The sequence below is a fragment of the Anabrus simplex genome, chromosome X (genome assembly GCF_040414725.1).
Source record: "Anabrus simplex isolate iqAnaSimp1 chromosome X, ASM4041472v1, whole genome shotgun sequence".
Taxonomy (NCBI): Eukaryota; Metazoa; Arthropoda; class Insecta; order Orthoptera; family Tettigoniidae; genus Anabrus; species Anabrus simplex.
Genome location: NC_090279.1, coordinates 219,043,727 through 219,063,430, shown reverse-complemented (window position 1 = coordinate 219,063,430; position 19,704 = coordinate 219,043,727). Strand labels below are relative to the sequence as shown.

At 40.1% G+C, this 19,704-nt stretch overlaps 1 protein-coding gene across 1 annotated transcript in view; it reads right to left on the bottom strand.

Moving 5' to 3' along the window:
- Positions 1-19,704, bottom strand: part of Usp32 (Ubiquitin specific protease 32) — a 187,024-nt gene that overhangs the window by 123,039 nt on the left and 44,281 nt on the right. The window contains exons 10-13 of the mRNA XM_068230610.1: positions 13,451-13,668; positions 11,563-11,695; positions 6,819-7,104; positions 3,883-4,052 (exon numbers count right to left, since the gene is read on the bottom strand). Of these exons, the coding sequence (XP_068086711.1) occupies positions 3,883-4,052; positions 6,819-7,104; positions 11,563-11,695; positions 13,451-13,668 (807 nt within the window). The remainder of the gene's footprint in view (positions 1-3,882; positions 4,053-6,818; positions 7,105-11,562; positions 11,696-13,450; positions 13,669-19,704) is intronic.

Below are 19,704 nucleotides of genomic sequence, written 5' to 3'. Positions count from 1 at the left end.
CTTAACGGTACATTAACATGATAAAACCAGATGTCTCAATAACCTGACTGACCCGTTCAATTCTGTGGGGGCAACGACGTGTAACAGAAGTCTAAAAACAAAGATGTAATCAATGCCCCTGGTTCTTACCATCAGTCCCAAAACTTCAAGATTCTTGAGGCGATATTCCTTAATATTGCAGGGGATACATGAATTTTCTCTTTGTTGAGTTCTTCAATCTCAAATTTCACGGCTGAGTTGATTATATACTAGCCTCCTGATCATTATGACCAAGTCGACAATGATTTTTTTTTTTTTTTTTTTTTTTTTGCTATGGGCTTTACGTCGCACCGACACAGATAGGTCTTATGGCGACGATGGGATAGGAAAGGCCTAGGAGTTGGAAGGAAGCGGCCGTGGCCTTAATTAAGGTACAGCCCCAGCATTTGCCTGGTGTGAAAATGGGAAACCACGGAAAACCATTTTCAGGGCTGCCGATAGTGGGATTCGAACCTACTATCTCCCGGATGCAAGCTCACAGCCGCGCGCCTCTACGCGCACGGCCAACTCGCCCGGTAGACAATGATTACTGTCAGAGCAATTAGCAATACAACTTGATGAATGAACTTCTGATAGATTACAGATAAGGATTTTATGCCCATCTTAAAAAAAAAAGGGGGGAGAATTAACCTACAAAAAATCAGCTTACAAAATTCCAATAATGAACATCACAAGAGACTGAAATAAACTAAATTTGCCCCGATTTTAAAACAGCATCAAACTGTGACTCCAATCTAAGTCACCCATCCTTGGCTGCCGTATCAGTGTCTTATACTTTACGACATTTTAAAGTAGATTCCAAAGTTCAGTTTCTAAACAAAACTTGTTGCAATTTCATTTGTGGAGTACATCTTCAATTCACTATTCAGTAACTGACATTTAATCAATTACTTTATTTTACATAGATTTTTTTTAAGGAATGGATTTGATTATTCAATCCTAGATTTTTGATGATCATAACATTAATTCTGTATGAACGTTGAAAAGTTTTTGGCAGTGCAAATGACATCTGTTACAGGTTGACAGTTTTAGTTCACATTCTTTGACATTCAATAATATATAAATGTTAAAAATATTTAAATCAGTCTAAGATTAAGTAAATACACTACATTGTCATCAACGATCAGACAGCCCCTAAAAGGAAAGAAGACTGATCCTGTACGTCAATCAAACAAGTCGTGAGCCAATATGAAGCTGTGAGCGCTCAGCAGAAATGTTTATTAGCTACAGCAGATATCGGCAAGAATAATTCCATCTGTGAGATTTCTGCCAAGTTTCATAAGTGATGTACTGGTGAAATGGAAACACTAGAGAGTTATAAAAACCCCACCTTGCGAAAACAGATTCCCGCATTTTCTGCGAGACGGGCAACCTCGAATTTCTTACGCAGCTCGTCGCTCTTCTATGGTGTAGTCGGGTCAAGCCAAGGGACCATCATAGCATCTTCATTTCCATTGTGTGAAGTACCTGTTCATGTTTTAATGTTGTAGGCCGGCATTCATTTACATAAAGAGCCACCTGTCTGATTACCATTCTTTTCTTAACGCACACCACTCCAATAACCTGGCATCCTTTAATCCATGTGTCTCAACATTGGCAATAACAATGCAAGTTTCAACGGTAGGTACTGAAATGGAAACAACCAGGACACGATGCATGAAGAAATGGTACAGCAAATGTGCCATCGTCTGGTCACTGCATTCCTGTACTCCATCTTCTTTAAATTTAATTTCGTCCCAAATTCTTGAAGACAAAGATACAAACTAACGTACGAACACATACAAGTTAATGTTGGAAGAGGGGACAAGGTCAAACACCACATCTGCATACACTGTCATCACCAGCACAGTTGTCTAAAAATGTCTACGCTAAACAATTCGGACAATAGTAGGGACCTAAAGGAATGACATGACATAAAAAGGTTACACGGTTCTGTGTCCCTTTTCCTACGATCCACAGATCCTCCATTTGAGCACTATACTTAAGAATTACTTGCTTAACCTTTAGAGGTCGACTGGTGGGCCGGCCCCGACATTATTGAGGAGGTTGAATGTCGAGCGGAACCAGACGTGATTTATGATCATCTTATGGCAATTATACGTATCTTCGCACAATATCGATGGTTGTGTCAACTTCCCGAAGGAGTTAATAAAATATCTGAATATATACCGAAAGGCTATCAAATTCTAACAAGAAACAACCTAGTGTTCCTATTTATGGGCCGCATACTCGTTGAGCATCGTGGTGTCTCCAATAATATAGATAACAAATGTAAACGTATCATTTTGAGTGATTCAGACATTATTGATGCAGTTGAGAATTCTGGCAGTGATAGTAAGTTTTCCTCAGATATTTCTGAAGAAATTAAGAGAAAATTGCTGGAAAAACTATTGGCCGAGAGAAGGTCACTGCCAGGATCAGCGAAGCGAGGTTGTCAATCAACACATGACACATATGAAAGGCTGAACATGAAGCCACATTTTATTTATTTCAACAAAATAAGCAATACAAGCAAGGAAAATTAAAGGTGGACAATGGAAAACTGTGTGCATTTGTGCAACTTGTGGAAAGAAACCAGGCGTTTTGTTTCGTACTGTACCACACAGGACTAAGGTGTGAAACAAATTAGAAAAGCAGAATCAGTAGCAAAATATAAAGATACATCCCTGCATTTGTGTGAAACGTGTAAAACTTGCCCCTTTTGAATACGACCTGCTGAGGAAACATTCTCTATTTAAACAGACTGCTAAAGGTTCCTCCTACTTTGGTAGGAACTCGTACAGAAATATCCGACATTGTATGATCACCACCAGCTGTGATGGTCATCCTTGCTACCAGCATTCAATGATGTCACACAACAAAATGCCCTTCATGTGACCCCCCTAAAGAAAAACCAAGAGGATCAAAACGAGAGATTGGAGTGGTCAAGTAATGGCTCCCTATCCATCTGTTCTGGAATGTAGCACTGAGGTACTGACACACTCATGTTCCTGAGACACTCCTGTAGTATTCAGGGAGCATTTCTTCAAGAAATATCCTATATACTCTACCGTCCAAGTGGTTGGTCCAATCAAACAGTTTCCAACAACACCTGCCCAACCACAAACAATGCACGTGGATTCCCGTAGGTCCAGATGTGATTAATGTGAGAACTGAACATTTCCCCCCTGAATAAATGCAGCTTCTTCAGTAAATAAACCAAAATCATATTCATCACATGTGCTAAGCAAGGTGTAAGACTAGGACAATCATCAGGCCCCCTAGCCAGCACCCAATGCCTTCGGAATGGAAGGTACGGAATTTTATGGAGAACCTTCTAAGAGTTAAACTGCCCACTCGCAGCACTTTGTCGTCTATGCTGCCCTGTAAAATGGTGCGATCATTTGCCACTCAAAGTAACAGAGGACTGCACCTGTTTCTATAAGGTATTCATCCGTATGAGTGGAAACGATCCTCCTGTAAAGACAATGAGCCCATCACCAACATGACCGACTCTGTTGCATACCAGATCGATGTGCACCCTTTCTGGTTAAGTGTATGTTTCATAGTAGTTACACCAGTTCCATAAACATAAAATACAGTGGGCACTAGTAATAGCGAACGCAGAGGTGAGGTTGTCCAACGTAAGGAAAAGGGATGCAGAATCCTACAACATTTTTTACGTTATTCCTTTAGGTCCTTACCATCCCTCCAATTATTATTTTTGGGGAGAGAGCAAATATTTTCAGGACATCCCCAGTAGAGAGACTCGTGAGAATGTGTTAACAATATACTGGTGAGAACACTTTGCTTCATGCTGATGGAATATGGTACTACTTTACACAGCTTCACACATCGACTCACCTCATCCCGATAGTGCCACAGCCTCATGTCTTCCGGTCGTATCCTAAGCCGCGTGCAGAGGAAGTCGTACACCTGCTTCACGGTGGCCATCCGGCTGAAAGCTGCCACGTATGCCAGCTGACGTTTGGGTGGCGTAGGGAAGTGAGACACGTATGCATAGCCAGTCGTACCTGCAATAGTTAAAATATATCTTAATCTTCCTTCAACATACAACAATATCCAAGGTATTGCTTTGATTGCTCAATGCCATCCATCAACAGTACTGTCAAACATACACTTGAATTTAGACTTAATCTTGATCATAATTTTTTCTTCCGCAAAAAACTAATCACTTTAACGTTTCAGTAGCAGCAAATCCCCCATGTATGAACACTTCGTATATATTACCAAAACTAGCTTTGGTTCTTAATGAGTACAGGGTGGTAATTTTAAATGAATATTTAATGGAAATAAAACAACTGGCTTAATGATCAATTAATATATCCTAATAGCAGAGCAGTCAACTGATCATGATGAATGCACTGATATATCTATTTTAAGGTTACATGAAACTCTTTATACCGAAACAAAACAGATCAGAACAGAATTTACTAACAAGTACAGTATATGAATTAAGGGTTTAGTACTTCTGTATTATTTATAATTCAAGCTAAAATACAGTCGAAACTGGTTAAGACATCCCTCCTTACCATGTTTCCCTGGCTATTACATCATTATTCCAAGTCCTATTAAATACATGCTAAGGAATCCTGGATAACACATTTACATCACTCTTTACTACGTTCGTAATATTCCCACCATAAGAAATGTAAATTAGCGCTCCCGACCATGTTGTGCGCACGATGGGCTAGCAACGACTGGTCTGGTAAGGATTTGGTAGAGAACTTAATTTCACGGCCCCAGCGTGTCGGCTTACAGCTGCAGGGAGCGTCAGTCTCAAGCCAGTCTTTGTTATGGGCCTGTGTTTGTTTGGATCACGCAATAGTAGCTCGTGTGATGTGTTGGTGCTTAATTTTATGTTCTTAAAAAAAATTTGGTGAATATCGTCTCATTAGCCTAATGAGCCATTTGTTAAAATCTTTCTTGAAAGCTATCCACGCCCGAATAAGGAAGAAATGTGAGGAAATCTTGGATGATACCCAGTTTGGATTTCGGAATGGATATGGAACTCATGAGTTTAACGAAAGGATGTCTTCGCCTGTTTCACAGATTATGAAAAGGCGTCAGATAGAGTAAAACATACTGGACTCATTGGATACTGCAGCAAAGTGGAATTGATGATAAATATATTAGAATTATTGAAAACCTGTATTGACATCAGAAGGCTATGGTAAAGGTTGATGATACAACGGAATACATAGAAATCCAATGAGGAGTTTGTCAGGGCTGTGTTTTGTCTCCATTATCGTTTAACATTTATTCAGATGCCATATTTAAGGCAGCATCTGCCGATTTGGAAGTGGGAATTAAAGTAAATGGAGAACTAATAAGTAATCTGCAATTCTTGCTAATAGTGTTTAAAGCTTGCAACTACATTCCTGGAGAAAATAAATATAGCTGGGGAAGAGATGGGTCTAAACATTTAAAAAAAAAACTAATGGTTTTTCAGCAGAAGAAGAAATAATGCTACTCTGAAACTTAAAGACCAACAAATTCAACAAGTAAATAAACTTAAATATCTTGGTTGCTGGATAACAGATGATTTGAACCCAGACCTAGAAATTAAGAGCCGAATAGAAATTGCAAGATCAACATTCAGGAAGATGAAGACGACATTGTGTGACGATTCATTAAATTTAAAACTTAGGCAGTGTATGGTGAAATGTTATATTTGGTCTACTCTCCTTTATGGGGTTGAAGCATGGACATTAAAAGAGGCCACCATCAAAACACTGGAATTCTTTAAAAGAGGCGAACCGGGTGAGTTGGTCATGCGGTTAGGGGCGTGCGGCCGTGAGCTTGCATCCGGGAGATAGTGGGTTCGAATCCTACTGTCGGCAGCCCTGAATATGTTTTTCCGTGGTTTCTCATTTTCACACCAGGCAAATGTTGCGGCTGTACCTTAATTAGGGCCACTGCTGCTTCCTTCCAACTCCTAGGCTTTTCCTATCCCATCGTCGCCATAAGACCTATCTGTGTCTGTGCAACGTAAAGCCACTAGCAAAAAAAAAAAGGCCAGCATCAGAACACTTGACGCCTTAGAACTTTGGCTTCATAGAAGAATGCTTAGAGTCTCTTGGATTGACCACGCCACTAATGAACAAGTATTAGAGAGAGCAAACTGCAAAAAGAAACTGGTAACCACCATCAAATGCAGAAAAATTGCATACTTAAGGCATGTTTTATGTGGTGAAAGATACGCGGGTTTACATTTAATTTTGAAGGCGCCGAGGAGTAGAACAACGTGCCATAAAAATATTAAAAACTGGACAGGCATAAAAAGTACTAAAGAACTTGACCGTGTTGCTGAAGACAGAAGAGCACTCTTCACATTGATCACCAATGTCTGGAAGAAAGAAAGCTGGACAATTTACAAATGATGAAACATTAAAGTTTAGTGAGAAAGCAGATGCTAATTCACACACGAAACGTGTGCAAATTGCCCAGATGTTGGACATTCCTACGATAACTTTAAACATAATTGTAAGCAACATGTATACTTGCTTTATTTAAGAACTTTTTTCCTTGATTTGCTATGTTGGTGTTCTTAAAATGTAATATTTCTATATTTCATTAATTACAATTTTAAACACTTGTTTCTTTGTTTTCATCATAATTATTTGTACCTTCACACCTAACCCTAAATTTAACAGCGTAAATGTTTAATTTTTTTAGCATGTTCCCTCTTTATGACATTTTTTCGGTCCTCGCAAAAACGTCCAAACCAGTTTCGTCTGTATTCCGGATTAGTGAATTGTTGGTCACGTGAAACTCACTGAGGGCCGCTGCGCCGTAGCCTCCCACCATGCCGGACCAGCTGGTCTGCGGCGTCCGGCTGGGCGGGGTCTGGTGCCTCAGGAGCCGCAGGTTCAGCGGGAACAGCTCCAGCTCCACTTGCTGGCTGCTCTTGGGGAGGATCACCTGGCGAGGGAGAGCCGGCGCACCTCCGTACCATTGGTGAAGAGCCTTCCACAGGGAGTCCGGCACCAGCTCGAAGTCCCGCGCGTGCATCAGCACCAGGTTTCTCTTCAGCTTGCCTCCCTCCCCAGTCAGCGTCACTACCTGCAGTCATAAAGTGGTCGGAATGTTCCCCATACAAGGAAATTTCATCATTTTGTGTATTACGCTGTGTCGTTCCTTTTTTTTTTTTTGTAATTCCCAAACTCTGAACAGTCTCCCAAAAACGGACTGACACTGTACATAGGAAGACAAATGGAAAGAGATGAAGAATAATAATTTAGTAATAGTAGTAACAGTATATTTGCAGACGATATGATCAGGGCATCGGCTAGAAATAACCAGAGAAGAAACCTCTGAAGGTTTTAAGTTATGGGCTGCTGAGAAATGAGTAAATAAAAACATAACACAGAATTGGGTTTGAAGACTGAAGACAACTTGGCAAAGAAGAACCAGGAGACAAAGTATTGGGAAGATCTAGTGATTAAAGCAAAGAGGGTCTATGGAGTGAAGAACGAACAATGATTGTGATGACGAGTACCCTCAGGAGGAATGGTTAAGAATCGATACAGACAGATCTCAAATGGTAGAACAAAATGCAGCAGGAACAGGAGTTTACACCAAGCTTGTCGGACATAATATTCCTGTGGTGCAAACAAAACAAATTTTGACAGTGAAACAGAAGCCATTTCCCTTGACCCGCATCACCTCGCCTACGAGCATCACTGTTTTCATGTTAGTTGAACTCGAAGCAGAAATACAAGCAGTGTCTTCAAACAATTACCATTCATACTAAGGCCATGCCCATGGGCGGGTAGAAGGGAGGGTTACAGGGGTTCAACCCACCCATCCCAAAATAAATAATAATAAAAACTTGACACAGGTTTTCCAACCATACAACCCCTTAAATCAAGGAAATTAAGCATCTGCAAAATAAGATAATTGAATTTAACCCTTTGGCACTCAGCCTATATGCAGGTGTTTGTTCGAAGACACTCAGACTAATTTTTGTGATTTTCCAAAGCAAATTACAAAAATTCAACACGTAAAGAGTTGAACACACATTAAAATAAAATTAATCACACTAATACAGGAAACTATGAGCATTTCAGAAATGAATATACCTGGGACGTATTGTTATTGGTTAAGCCCAAAACAATTATTAAATTTCGAAAATTAATTTTTAAAAATAAATTATTGTTTCCAATGACAGAAAAATTAGACGTTGCGTCTTCCTTCTTTACTCTTAGACGTGAATGAAAGAACATTTAATTCTGAATAATTTGATATCAATATGATGTGTGTGCTGCAATTCACTCATGAAGCATTGCATAAAGTTCTTCAGTGTACATGTAACGGTCATTGATGTCAGGGCCTCGCAGTCCGATGCACGGTGAGCAGTTACGACCGTGTCACTTCCCACATAACGGGAATCACTTTCGGCAAAAGAAGGTCATTATTACTGTCTAAATCATCTGAAAATTCAAGGATATCGGCCTCATTCGGCCTTGAATATAGCCTAGCCATTACTATAAAAAGATGACGCAAGCACGTGCAACAACGGAGTTATGAAAAGGAAAATTGAAAATTGTAGTTTACGAAGTACATCGAACACACGATATACCAAAGAAACGAAATAAACTATAAACAAAACTCATAGCAAGATCAACTTGTATTCATAAGCCAATCGAAACAGATCCACGCAATAACAACTTCAAATAACCACAACATAAACATTCACAGTCAACAGATTTCATTTGTCGAAAATAAAAATATTTTGTAGGGCTGGTGGATATATCTGTTGAGTTAAACGAAAATTCAACGCTTTAACGTACCGTCATGATCAACTGTTACGATTTAGCAGCTACGCAAATGACCAAAATCCGTAAAAAAGACAGAGCCGATGTATCGGCGCCGTGAGCGTTTTCGCCATAACCTCTCGCGCCGATAGATCGGCGCGCTGAGTGCCAAAGGGTTAACCTATAAAAACTGAGCCATCTTAAATGTTTCTCTATGAATGTAGTTAAAACCATTTTACCGATTTTTTTATTTTTATTTTTATTTTTTTATTTTTTTAATGAGAAATATGGACTGATTGCTGTTAATAAATTATTCACTCCAGACTAAATCATTCCTGTCTAAAATTTTTTGCCTGCACCTTTTATTAGCGTCATATAAATGTGGAAAACTGAAAACATTAGAAGTTTATTGTCTATAAATGTTGAAATACATAGGCTATATGTAAGCCAGAAAGGGTGACAATTCTTTGTCTTCAATTTTGACCATCAGGTATCAGTTCATGTGGATCATTTTTCATACTTAAAGAGTCTAAAATAATATGCAGTCTGTGGTTTCCAATTTTTCAGTGTTTTACAAGACCTTGTCCCAAACAGCACTCGTACACATAATTATAAATGAAAATTAATTATTTTTCAATAGTTCACGATAATCACCATGAAAAAATTTAATCATTTTGAATTTCTTTGAGGAATTTCATTTGTAAAACCCTCACCCGAGTCAGCTGATTATGAAAGGACAACCCCAAATCAGAAGGGGAAAAACCCAAGGTGTGCAAAGACAACCTCTAGCACAAGGAAACTCCATAGAGTAATTTAGAGGGAAAACCCAACAAATGTGGGGCACTTTTTTCCTGTCATACTAATTTCAGTCCTATTTGCTTTCCCAACTCAAAACATCACTTTTGCACTAAATTAATGGAGAAATAAAGCAAAACTAAATAGTCTAAAATCATATTTGATCATCACAAGTCTCACTATCGCATCGTTTCGACAAACATTTAACTTTGTAATTATTGTGATCTTGTGAGTTACTTATTGCTTTATTTATTTATTTATTTATTTATTTATTTATTTATTTATTTACCGTACAGCTTTTAGTGCCAAGAGTGTTCAAGGACATGTCCGGCTCCCTTGGTTCATGTATTCTATTTAACGCCAACAGTTGACCTGCGTGCTGATTACGATGAGAATGAGGTAAAGAGAGGGTGAAACCGATGTCAGCACATAGCCTGCAACACCAAGAAGTATGCTCAATGCTTAACGTCCCCATCCAACAGACAAGCAAACATCAACAGTGTCGTTTGCCCTCACTCGGTATGAACACTGCAGAAAGGTTTTGGAATTGAATCCAGGCTTTTGGCACACAGTCTAGTGATCAGAAATTGTATACCACCACCTCTCCTAGCAACACTGTGATGGTAAACGTTTCTCCACCAAAGGGGCGACAACAGACTACCCACAGCGTTAGACCATGGCCACGAGGCGGGCTACAAGTTTTATGGAAACTTATTATAAAAATAAAGAACCAACAATAACAACCAATATTGTAATATATATTTACAGGTGGAATTATACTTTAACACCAGAATATGTTCAATAAATTTGAGAGGAAGATATGCAAAAGACCATCAACAGGAAAGGAACAAACTCAAACTTTTTTTGAGGGAACAAAATTAGGTTTTTTCAAGTACCTCAAAAGCACAATCTCCGACGAGAGGACTATCAAGCAGGAAATACTCAGGACACAGAAAGCATCAAACTTTAACAATCAAGTAGGATATCTACTCTGCGACTGCTAAATACCAACTCTGCATCACACCTACTTCGTACCAGTTCTCGCATACGGTTTGGAGGCATGTACTCTGCGTAATACGCAGTCAGTGGTACGGACACATTATGAGAATGAAGAGCGAGAGACCTGCCAGACAATACTTCGACCTTACTGTCCAGGGAAAGGCCATGGAAACTGTGGTTAGACACTGTAAAATCTGATGTGGAGAAAAGATGTCTCAAATGGGAAGATGTTCTGGAACAGAATAACAAGAAGAGACAACAAGTGCTTGTACACCACATCCGGGAAACTGGAGTTCGAAGACGATTGCAACTGTTGCACCCAACGGCAAACAGTTCTCCATACTGTGAGAGTGTGATGCAAGTTGCAGTGACTTTCTGCAAGTTGAAGAGTGAATCAAGGATCTGGACATTCAACTTTGATATGACGTTTCGTGTTTATGTACACTGTATAATTTCACAAGTATGTGTAACTTACTTATTACCATGCGCAAAATAATACTAATGTTCCTAATTCAGTTTTTAATCTTTTTTTAAGATTTAGGGTATGACCTTGTTTCATACCAAAAGAAAGACTTAAGAACCCATGAAAAAACCTGCTGCACACAAAAGGAGATCACATTAAGTACATTTGCAACAGAACCTTTTGGCATAAAAAGGCAACAATGAAGTTCAAGAAAACAGTCTGGCACAAGAAAATGGAAGAATATCCATAAAAAGTTAAAAGAAAATCATAGCAAACCCAACAGTAACAGATTTTAGACTCCAGTCAGGACCTGAGCTAGAGACAACCACAGGTATTCAGAGCTGTTAGGACCTGGAATGTAATGACTCACCACTTGGATCTGGAAGTCTGATAATATTTCTAGAGATATTACAGCACAGCTTGGTGCTTGTTGTTCTTATAATAGCAAACAATTATTGAGTCAATGTTACTAATTTTAACAAAGATTATGATGAAAAGTCCCCTCACCTTGCAGGTGGGGGAGGCCACCAGTCCGGAGTTGTCTATAGGCCCTGGAGGTGCAGGCGGTCCGACGGACGATCCGAGAGCTTTCCGAGGCTGTCTGGGGGAGTGACTGGGACTGGAAGTGCTACTTGATGGCCTGTATACAATAAACACTGAGTATCCACAGTACTTGTAGTACACTATGATAAACACAATGACAGGTTAAAGTGGGAAGAGGAGACATGAAAATACAGTAAAACCTTGTTAATTCAAAGTCGTTGGGACGCAAAAATCAGATTTCGAATTAACTCATAATTCAGAAATGCCAGCCTTTGCCGCATCACAAAGTATTCAAGACCCATTAATGCATGCAATCACCTTGATTCACAATTTAAACCTTTCAAATGCCATGGAAAAAAAGCTAATTCTAGAATGTACCCAACAAGGTGTACTTACATTTTTCAAATAATGCACTTTGATAAATCACGGGCAAACATAACCTCATGCAACAAAACAAAAAACACACTGTTCAAAGACAAGGACAAATTATGCTGGCTCCCCTGTCCAAATGGTTTATTTTTTGGATTACTGTACTGTTTACATTTTTAGATGCCTTGTCCTTGGACGGAAAGTGCCCAACGCCTTTAAAACATCATGGCTTATCGAACTTTCCTATGACGAGGGGAAGAAGTGTCTCGCTTCCGTGTGTATTGCAACACAGTACAGCGACTCCACCCTTGTACAATTTTCTGGCTGGCACTTCTCTCCTTTAAAACCACAAGGCCGGCTGGGCTCGGCATTTAAAAAAAATGCAGTTTCATCGGCATTGACAATATTCGGTGCATACGAATTGATGATATGAGCCATGCTTTTTCACCAAGTGTCAGTATCGGCAGTGTTTGCGTATTCTTCTTCCCCACACACTGCCTGCTATGTGATAATGTGACATTCCTTAAAATGCTGAATATAAAAGAATTAAGATTCCACTCAAACTTAGCAGATATGAAGTACATTGTACACAAACCGAAGTGAGCAAAGTGCGGAAAGCTACCAATCCACGTTCCGGACGACGTGTTCTATCATGTGATATAGATGTTGATTCCCATAGGGAATCTGAAACATTTGTTCCGAATGAGTAAATTTATAATACCAATATAAATGGTCCGTTATTGGACATTATAAATTTTCCAGCTAACTCATTCCTGTACCAACTGATGAGCCCAGCCTAGCACACTGGGGCGAAACGCTGGCAAACAGGAATGAGTTAGCTGGAAAATTTATAATGTCCAATAACGGACCATTTATATTGGTGTTCTATCATGACGCGGATAAATTCTGAATTTAAATCGCACAGTAATATACAACTTTTTTAAAATGTAAGAGCAATTTTGAATTAAAAGTCTGAATTTCGGTAATGGATTCGACATTTTTCTTTGAATAACGAATTATCCATATTTCAAATTAAACGATTTAAATAACATATAAAACTGTACCTCATGTTTCTGGGAACGAGAGCTGCTTTGAATGAGGGGGAATTATGAATTAACAGATTTTGAATTATCGAGGTTCTACTATACTAAGGGACAATCTGCACATCTCTCCTCGTCTATTCCAGTCCATCTATATCCATTCCTTCTCCGCCTCCAACAAACTGGTATCTGCTTCTGAGATAACACTCACCGAGGGCCTATCTCGAGAGATCTTCAGTCTTGATGGGAGAAGTGTAGAATAAGTAGTCTGATCACTCAATGTGTTTATCCTATTTTGTCCTCGTGTCCTTGCCCCACGTTCCCAGCATTCCATCACCCATATTCATTTCCCTCTTTCTGTGCTTAACCCACACTTCCCATATCAACACTGAAGATCTGTCAAGATCAGCAGGGCCCGAGACAGCAAGAGGTTGTGTGCTAACCTGGAACAATCCTGGCCCAGCAGAGTCAGCGAGTTGGAGCTTGCCTTCCTGGGACTGAGGCTCGACTCCAGGTTGGTGGACCCCGAGCCGATGCTGCTGTCCACCGAGTCCTCTGCGAAACTGCCCTGTTGCTGCAAGCGTCTCCCCGACAGCCGTCCCGAACGTTTGAGGCTGCCCGTGCTGCTGCTTAGGCTGGCCGAAGGACTTTCAGTACCGGGCTGTAAATAACCACACAGACAAATAAGTTCAGTAAGGTTATGGAGGTGCTCGTAGCACTTTACACGTCTAGGACATAAACTTTTTTTTTTTTTTTTTTGCTAGGGGCTTTACGTCGCACCGACACAGATAGGTCTTATGGCGACAGGACATAAACTTACTAAGTTACATGCATGCATTAAAAAATTAACTAGTTGCAAAAATAATCTATATATATTATTAAGAGTTTACTAAAACAGCTTTGGCAAATCCGTCTGTCCGTTCTACTGGAGCGATTTCCTTTACTTTTGTTTTATTCTCTCCAGAATTACTTGCCAGCGAATCACGGGACATTGATAGGTCTCTAAGTTCAGCCAACTTTGAGTAATCATAACATCAAATCGTTAAATGATCACTCCAATAATTGCAGATGAAGGCAATACATTCTGTACTTTTTTGTTTTGTTAGGGGCTTTACGTCGCACCGACACAGATAGGTCTTACGGCGACGATGGGATAGGAAAGGCCTAGGAGTTGGAAGGAAGCGGCCGTGGCCTTAATTAAGGTACAGCCCCAGCATTTGCCTGGTGGGAAAATGGGAAACAAAGGAAAACCATTTTCAGGGCTGCCGATAGTGGGATTGGAACCTACTATCTCCCGGATGCAAGCTCGCCCGGTACATTCTGTACTTAGCAGGTTGCTAAGCGACTAACCCTTTCATTAATATTCTGCTAATCATGGTTTTCATCGTCAGTAATGTCACTGCATGCAGCCACAGAGTATACACTTCCTGCTTGGTACTCTGATTTTCTGACCTTTCCCAGCTTCCAAATATATTCAACAGATGAAAGAGCATTCCTTACATGCTGCTAAGAGAAAAAATCTAAAAATAAACAGATTCCATCATTATCTGCGAACATCGATCGAAGAATAACCTAGCTACACTGTTCCCTGCCTGGCAAAAAACGCTCCTACGAGACTAACCTGAGCTCACAAGACAACTGTTCTATACAGAAGAAATGCGATTAAAAATACCAGTGCCTTCTGTGACAATACCAAGCATTACATTAAGAACTGCAGGATTTAAAAAAGCAAATATGTGGATAGATTTTTACAAAACAAACGTTGTGATGACATCAGTATGGATGAATTCTGACTGCGAACTGTGACATACGATAACGCACTTCTTATTAAATGTTCATAAAACCATTGAAAAGGGCAGGTAAACAATATCTTAACGAGTTATCTGACCTATTTATAACGAATGCTGCGGAGCAGCACGGGTCTTCTAGTCATAAATAAAATACATAACAGAGAATGACAAGGGAAGACACAATTAAGTATAACGAGTCCAGAAAATCCTTGTTAGTTGTGTAAACCACAAAGTTCATCTGTATTTTGAGACAGGCACCAGTTGTCATACAGCAGCAGCGTCCCTCCAGAAACCCTCGTTCTTGGCGAGTTCTTAGGGTGTGTTTTTTTTAACTAAGAACTCTGGGTATTATCAATTTTGATTAAATGAGATGTGGCGAGTTTTCCTGCTCCTGCTGCTGTTTGTTGTCTGACAAAGGGAGGTGTTTCTGTGCAAGCAGCCCTGTTTCATTTACAGTATTATCAACTTACCTTGCGTGAGCAGAATTTTGTGCGACTGATGCAGAGTAATATCGTTATTGGCCATTACAAATTTTCCAGCTAATTCATTCCTGGTTACCAGTGTTTTGTCCCAGTTTGCTAAGTTGGGTTCATCAGTTGGTAAATAGCACACATGGCTAGTGCATATCGTGCAGGCCACTGCGTAGGCTACTGGAGACTGTCTCATTACCAAAAAATGATGCCTGCCTGGCCATCAGACGATATAGATGTTGATTCCCGTGGGGAACTTGAAATATTTGTCCCGAATGAGTAAATTTATAATACCAGCGTAGAAACACAAAGCAAGGGGCTTGGCTCTACTCTCCATGTAGTGCAGTGAGCTCGTTTAAAGAGGGGGGAAAAAAGAAGACTACCGATCCTCTCATAAACCTAACACTGTACCATCAGAGACAAAAGCAATCCTGAATTCATTAACATTGATGCCCGTCCCAGGCTGATTCTGATGGTGCCATCAGTTTCCGCTTCTGCTGTACAGCGTATGGTGAGCCATCTGATGACGAATGAACGTACCACTTCCATTACTGACGTCTAAATTGAGGGGCATCGTTTCAAAACGTATTAAATGCAGTCCAGGTCAGAATATGTTTTGATGCGGTTTCTCACCAATTAGGATATGCTCTTTAACGCTGTTGAATTAGATTGGGTCATTTCATATTCTTCCCCATAGGAATTCAGTGCTGAAAAACATGATTCGGAACAAATAGTATTACGTGCACTACGGCGAACGGTTCAAAATGTATTATGTTCACGATAATGTTTCCCAGCCTGCATTTATCCCACTTTTGTTGGCTGACCCCGCTATTTTTATATCGTACTGGAGAGTGTGGTATTGCTTGCATGCCCGTTCACTTTCCATCACCATGGAGGGCTACTTACCCGTAGGAGAGTGTTTCCGCGGACCTGAAAAATGGAAAAGTGATTCTTCCAGAATATTTTCCGTACACAGTTCTCACTGGGTTTGGGACACCATCCACGGATGCTCATAGTTACTGCGCTCGAATGCTCTTTCAGATTAAATATGAAAAAGATAGTGATAAAAAGAACTGTTTACTGGCTGATATGGGAGCAGATAAAATTCACTCACAGGCTTTTCACAAACTTATGAGAGACCGACCTGCTTACACAATGTCCTTCTGCTTTGATTTGCAACAGGTACAACCACTTCCTAAGTTATCAATTGGCGAAGCGTTCTATTCGCGCCAAATATCATTTTATGCACTGTGTGTTAACGATGTCAGTTTTCAGAATCCGAAATTTTATGTGTGGAATGAGACTGAGGCTGGAAGAGGGCCAAACGAAGTGTCAACAGCTGGTACTTTGTTTTTAGATGAGGTACATTTCGATAAATCGATCATCTGTATCAGGCATTTCGCAGACGGATGTGGAGGCCAAAACAAGAACATACATGTTATCCATGCTCTAGTTTACTGGCTACAAACCAAAACACCCACTAACATTTCCATGATTGTTGTCATCTTTCCCATCAGAGAACATTCCTTTTTACCCGTTTTGGTGTTGTAGAACGTTTCTTCGTATGTACTCTGACATCGTTACTCTCGAGGAATACCCAGAGATCTATCAGTTTGTGGGGACTGTAAAACATCTAGGAAAAGAATGGGTTATAAGGGACTACAAGATCCTCGCCAAGCATTTTAACAAATTGGACGAGATTAAAGAAACGAAGAAGGTGATTCTGAAGAAAAGTGAGAAAAGTGGTCAGTACCACATTACGTAAAGATGGAACCGACGTACAGGTTTGATGACCCCTCAAAGCGATTCGTAACCCTTCTGAAACGAGGCATAAGGCTGGGCCAGGTACATGAACCTGCCGTAATCGATAAACCGAAAGCATTACCCGACGCTAAAACTGGACGTCGAGAACGTGCTGAAAACCAGATTTGGAGACAACTGGAAGGAGTTCGACAGGTTTCAGCACTAAACATCGGTTCAACGTCAGATACTGGTAGGCCGAGAAGACTGTAAACATCTATATAGCATTAACAATGTGTTAATAATAAGTTAATTTACTGTACATGATGTGCTGTAGCTAACAATAAAGTCAATAACAATCTTTGGAATCAAATTAACTTTTCAAATCGTATATTGTGAATAAAAGGTTGTATCAAAACGTATTTTGTTCAGCGAATTGGTTCAAAACATATTAAGTGAATTTTTATAATTAGAATGACACCTTCATGTATAGGGAAATGATTTGAATCATGACCTATTCGGGAACATAACCTCAATACCTAGATTTTGCCGTTTAGAATTTTGACATGTCTTATTCAGTTAGGAAGTAAAACGTTTTTTTAACTTCCTGTAAAATTATAATCTGCGCACTTAATACGATTTGAAACGATGCTCCTCAATTCAAACCCCCATTATTGAACAAGACTTCCTCGCGAACAGTCAAGATTTTCTTCTGAAGACGCGAAACAAAGTTCTCTGCGAAGTTTTCACTTTGTTTTCTTGACATGGCATAAGCCCAAAAGCTGATATGTCTCATCATCATCATCACCATCATCTTCATTTCCTGTTTCCAGCTTCCTGGGTCGGGTTGTGAATCAAGGACCTCCATCGCTGCCCTTCTCTCCACCACTTTTCTCCTGTTTTAAGTACATCTTCTGGTTTTCCTCCCCTCTTCTCTATGCACTCCCACACTGAATCTGTCCACTTCTTGGTCGTGGTCTCTTTCTTGTTAACTTCTCTGAAAAAGCCTTTCTTGGCACTCACTCTTCTCATCATATGCCCATACCACTTTAGCTTTGTTGTTTCTATCCTGTCTTGAAGTTTCAAGATTCCTGTCCTTTTCCTTATCTCTTCATTTTTAATTCTATCCTTTCTGGTCTTGCCCTCAATACCTCTTAGGAATTTCATCTCCGCTGCCTGTATTCTACTCTCCTCTCGTTTTGTTGCAGTCCACGATCCAACTGCATAGGTCAGTATGGGTTCAAAATAGGTTGAATATAATGTTTTCTTACATTTCTTCAGGACATCTTGGTTCTGCACTCTTGTAGAAGCTGTTTGCTTGTTGTATTCTTCTCCCAATATCCTTGGTTATCATTCCATCTTCTGTGATCACACTTCCCAAGTACTTGAAACTTTTAACCACTTCAGAATTTTATCACTGGTTAATTCCGCTGGCACGGGGGCTGGGTGTATGTGTCGTCTTCATCATCATCATTTCATCTTCATCACGAAGCGCAGGTCGCCTACGGGAGTCAAATCGAAAGACCTGCACCTGGCGAGCCGAACTTGTCCTCGGACACTCCCGGCAGTAAAAGCCATACGCCATTTCATTTTATCCGGCTGTTCAAAAAGGGCAACCGACGGAAATGTGAAAATTACAGAGGCATCACGCTGTTGTCACACTCACTGAAGCTGCTGGAAAAGATCATAGAAACAAGGCTTAAGAAGATAGTGGAACCTTTGCTTGAGTAAGAACAACATGGGTTCAGGAAAGGTCGAAGTACTGTGGATCTTATCTTTGCAGTAAAGATGCTGACAGAAAAGTACTGGGAATAAGGAAGAAATCTTGTGATTGCATTTGTGGACATTGAAAAAGCCTATGATAGTGTTCCTCGAAACAAGATATGGGAATGTCTGGAAGATCTAAAGGTGCCAAAGTACTTACTTGACAAAGTCAAGATGCTATACCAGAAGAGCTACAGCTGTGTCCAGATAGGCAATGGACGATCAAAATGGTTTGAAAAAAATAGAGGTGTTCAACAAGGAACTGCTCTGTCAACACTTCTGTTCGTAATAGTAATGGACAAGGTCATCAAATCTATCAAGAAAATGGACAGTGAACCAAACGCCCTGGTATTTGCTGATGATGTGCTTTTATGGGGAGAGACAGAAGCTGAAGTCAGAAGAAACTTAATGAGTGGAACAACACATTTTGGACTGAAGATGAGCAAAACAAACACAGTGGAAATGACCATCAACAGGGAAGGAATAAGCTCAAATATATTTCTGGAAAGAGCAAAAATCGAATCAGCTTCCCACTTCAAGTACCTTGGAAGCACAATATCGAAAGACAACACTGTTAAGCAGGAAATACTCAGCAGGACACAGAAAGCATCGACCTTCTACAGTCAAGTCAGGAATCTCCTCTGGGACTGCAAAATACCACAGGAAGGAAAAACAATCATGTACCACACTTACTTCGTACCAATCCTCACGTACGGTTTAGAGACATGTACCCTACTAAACATAGACTTCAGCAGAATCCAAGCAACTGAAATGAGATTCATTAGAACCATGAACCAAACAACCAGAAAGGACAAGATCAGAAATGAAGTGAATAGGAAAGTAGCTGGTATTGAGGTTCCTATTATCAGTGTCATAAAGAAACACAGACTTCAGTGGTAGGGGCACGTAATGAGAATGAACAGGGAAAGACCT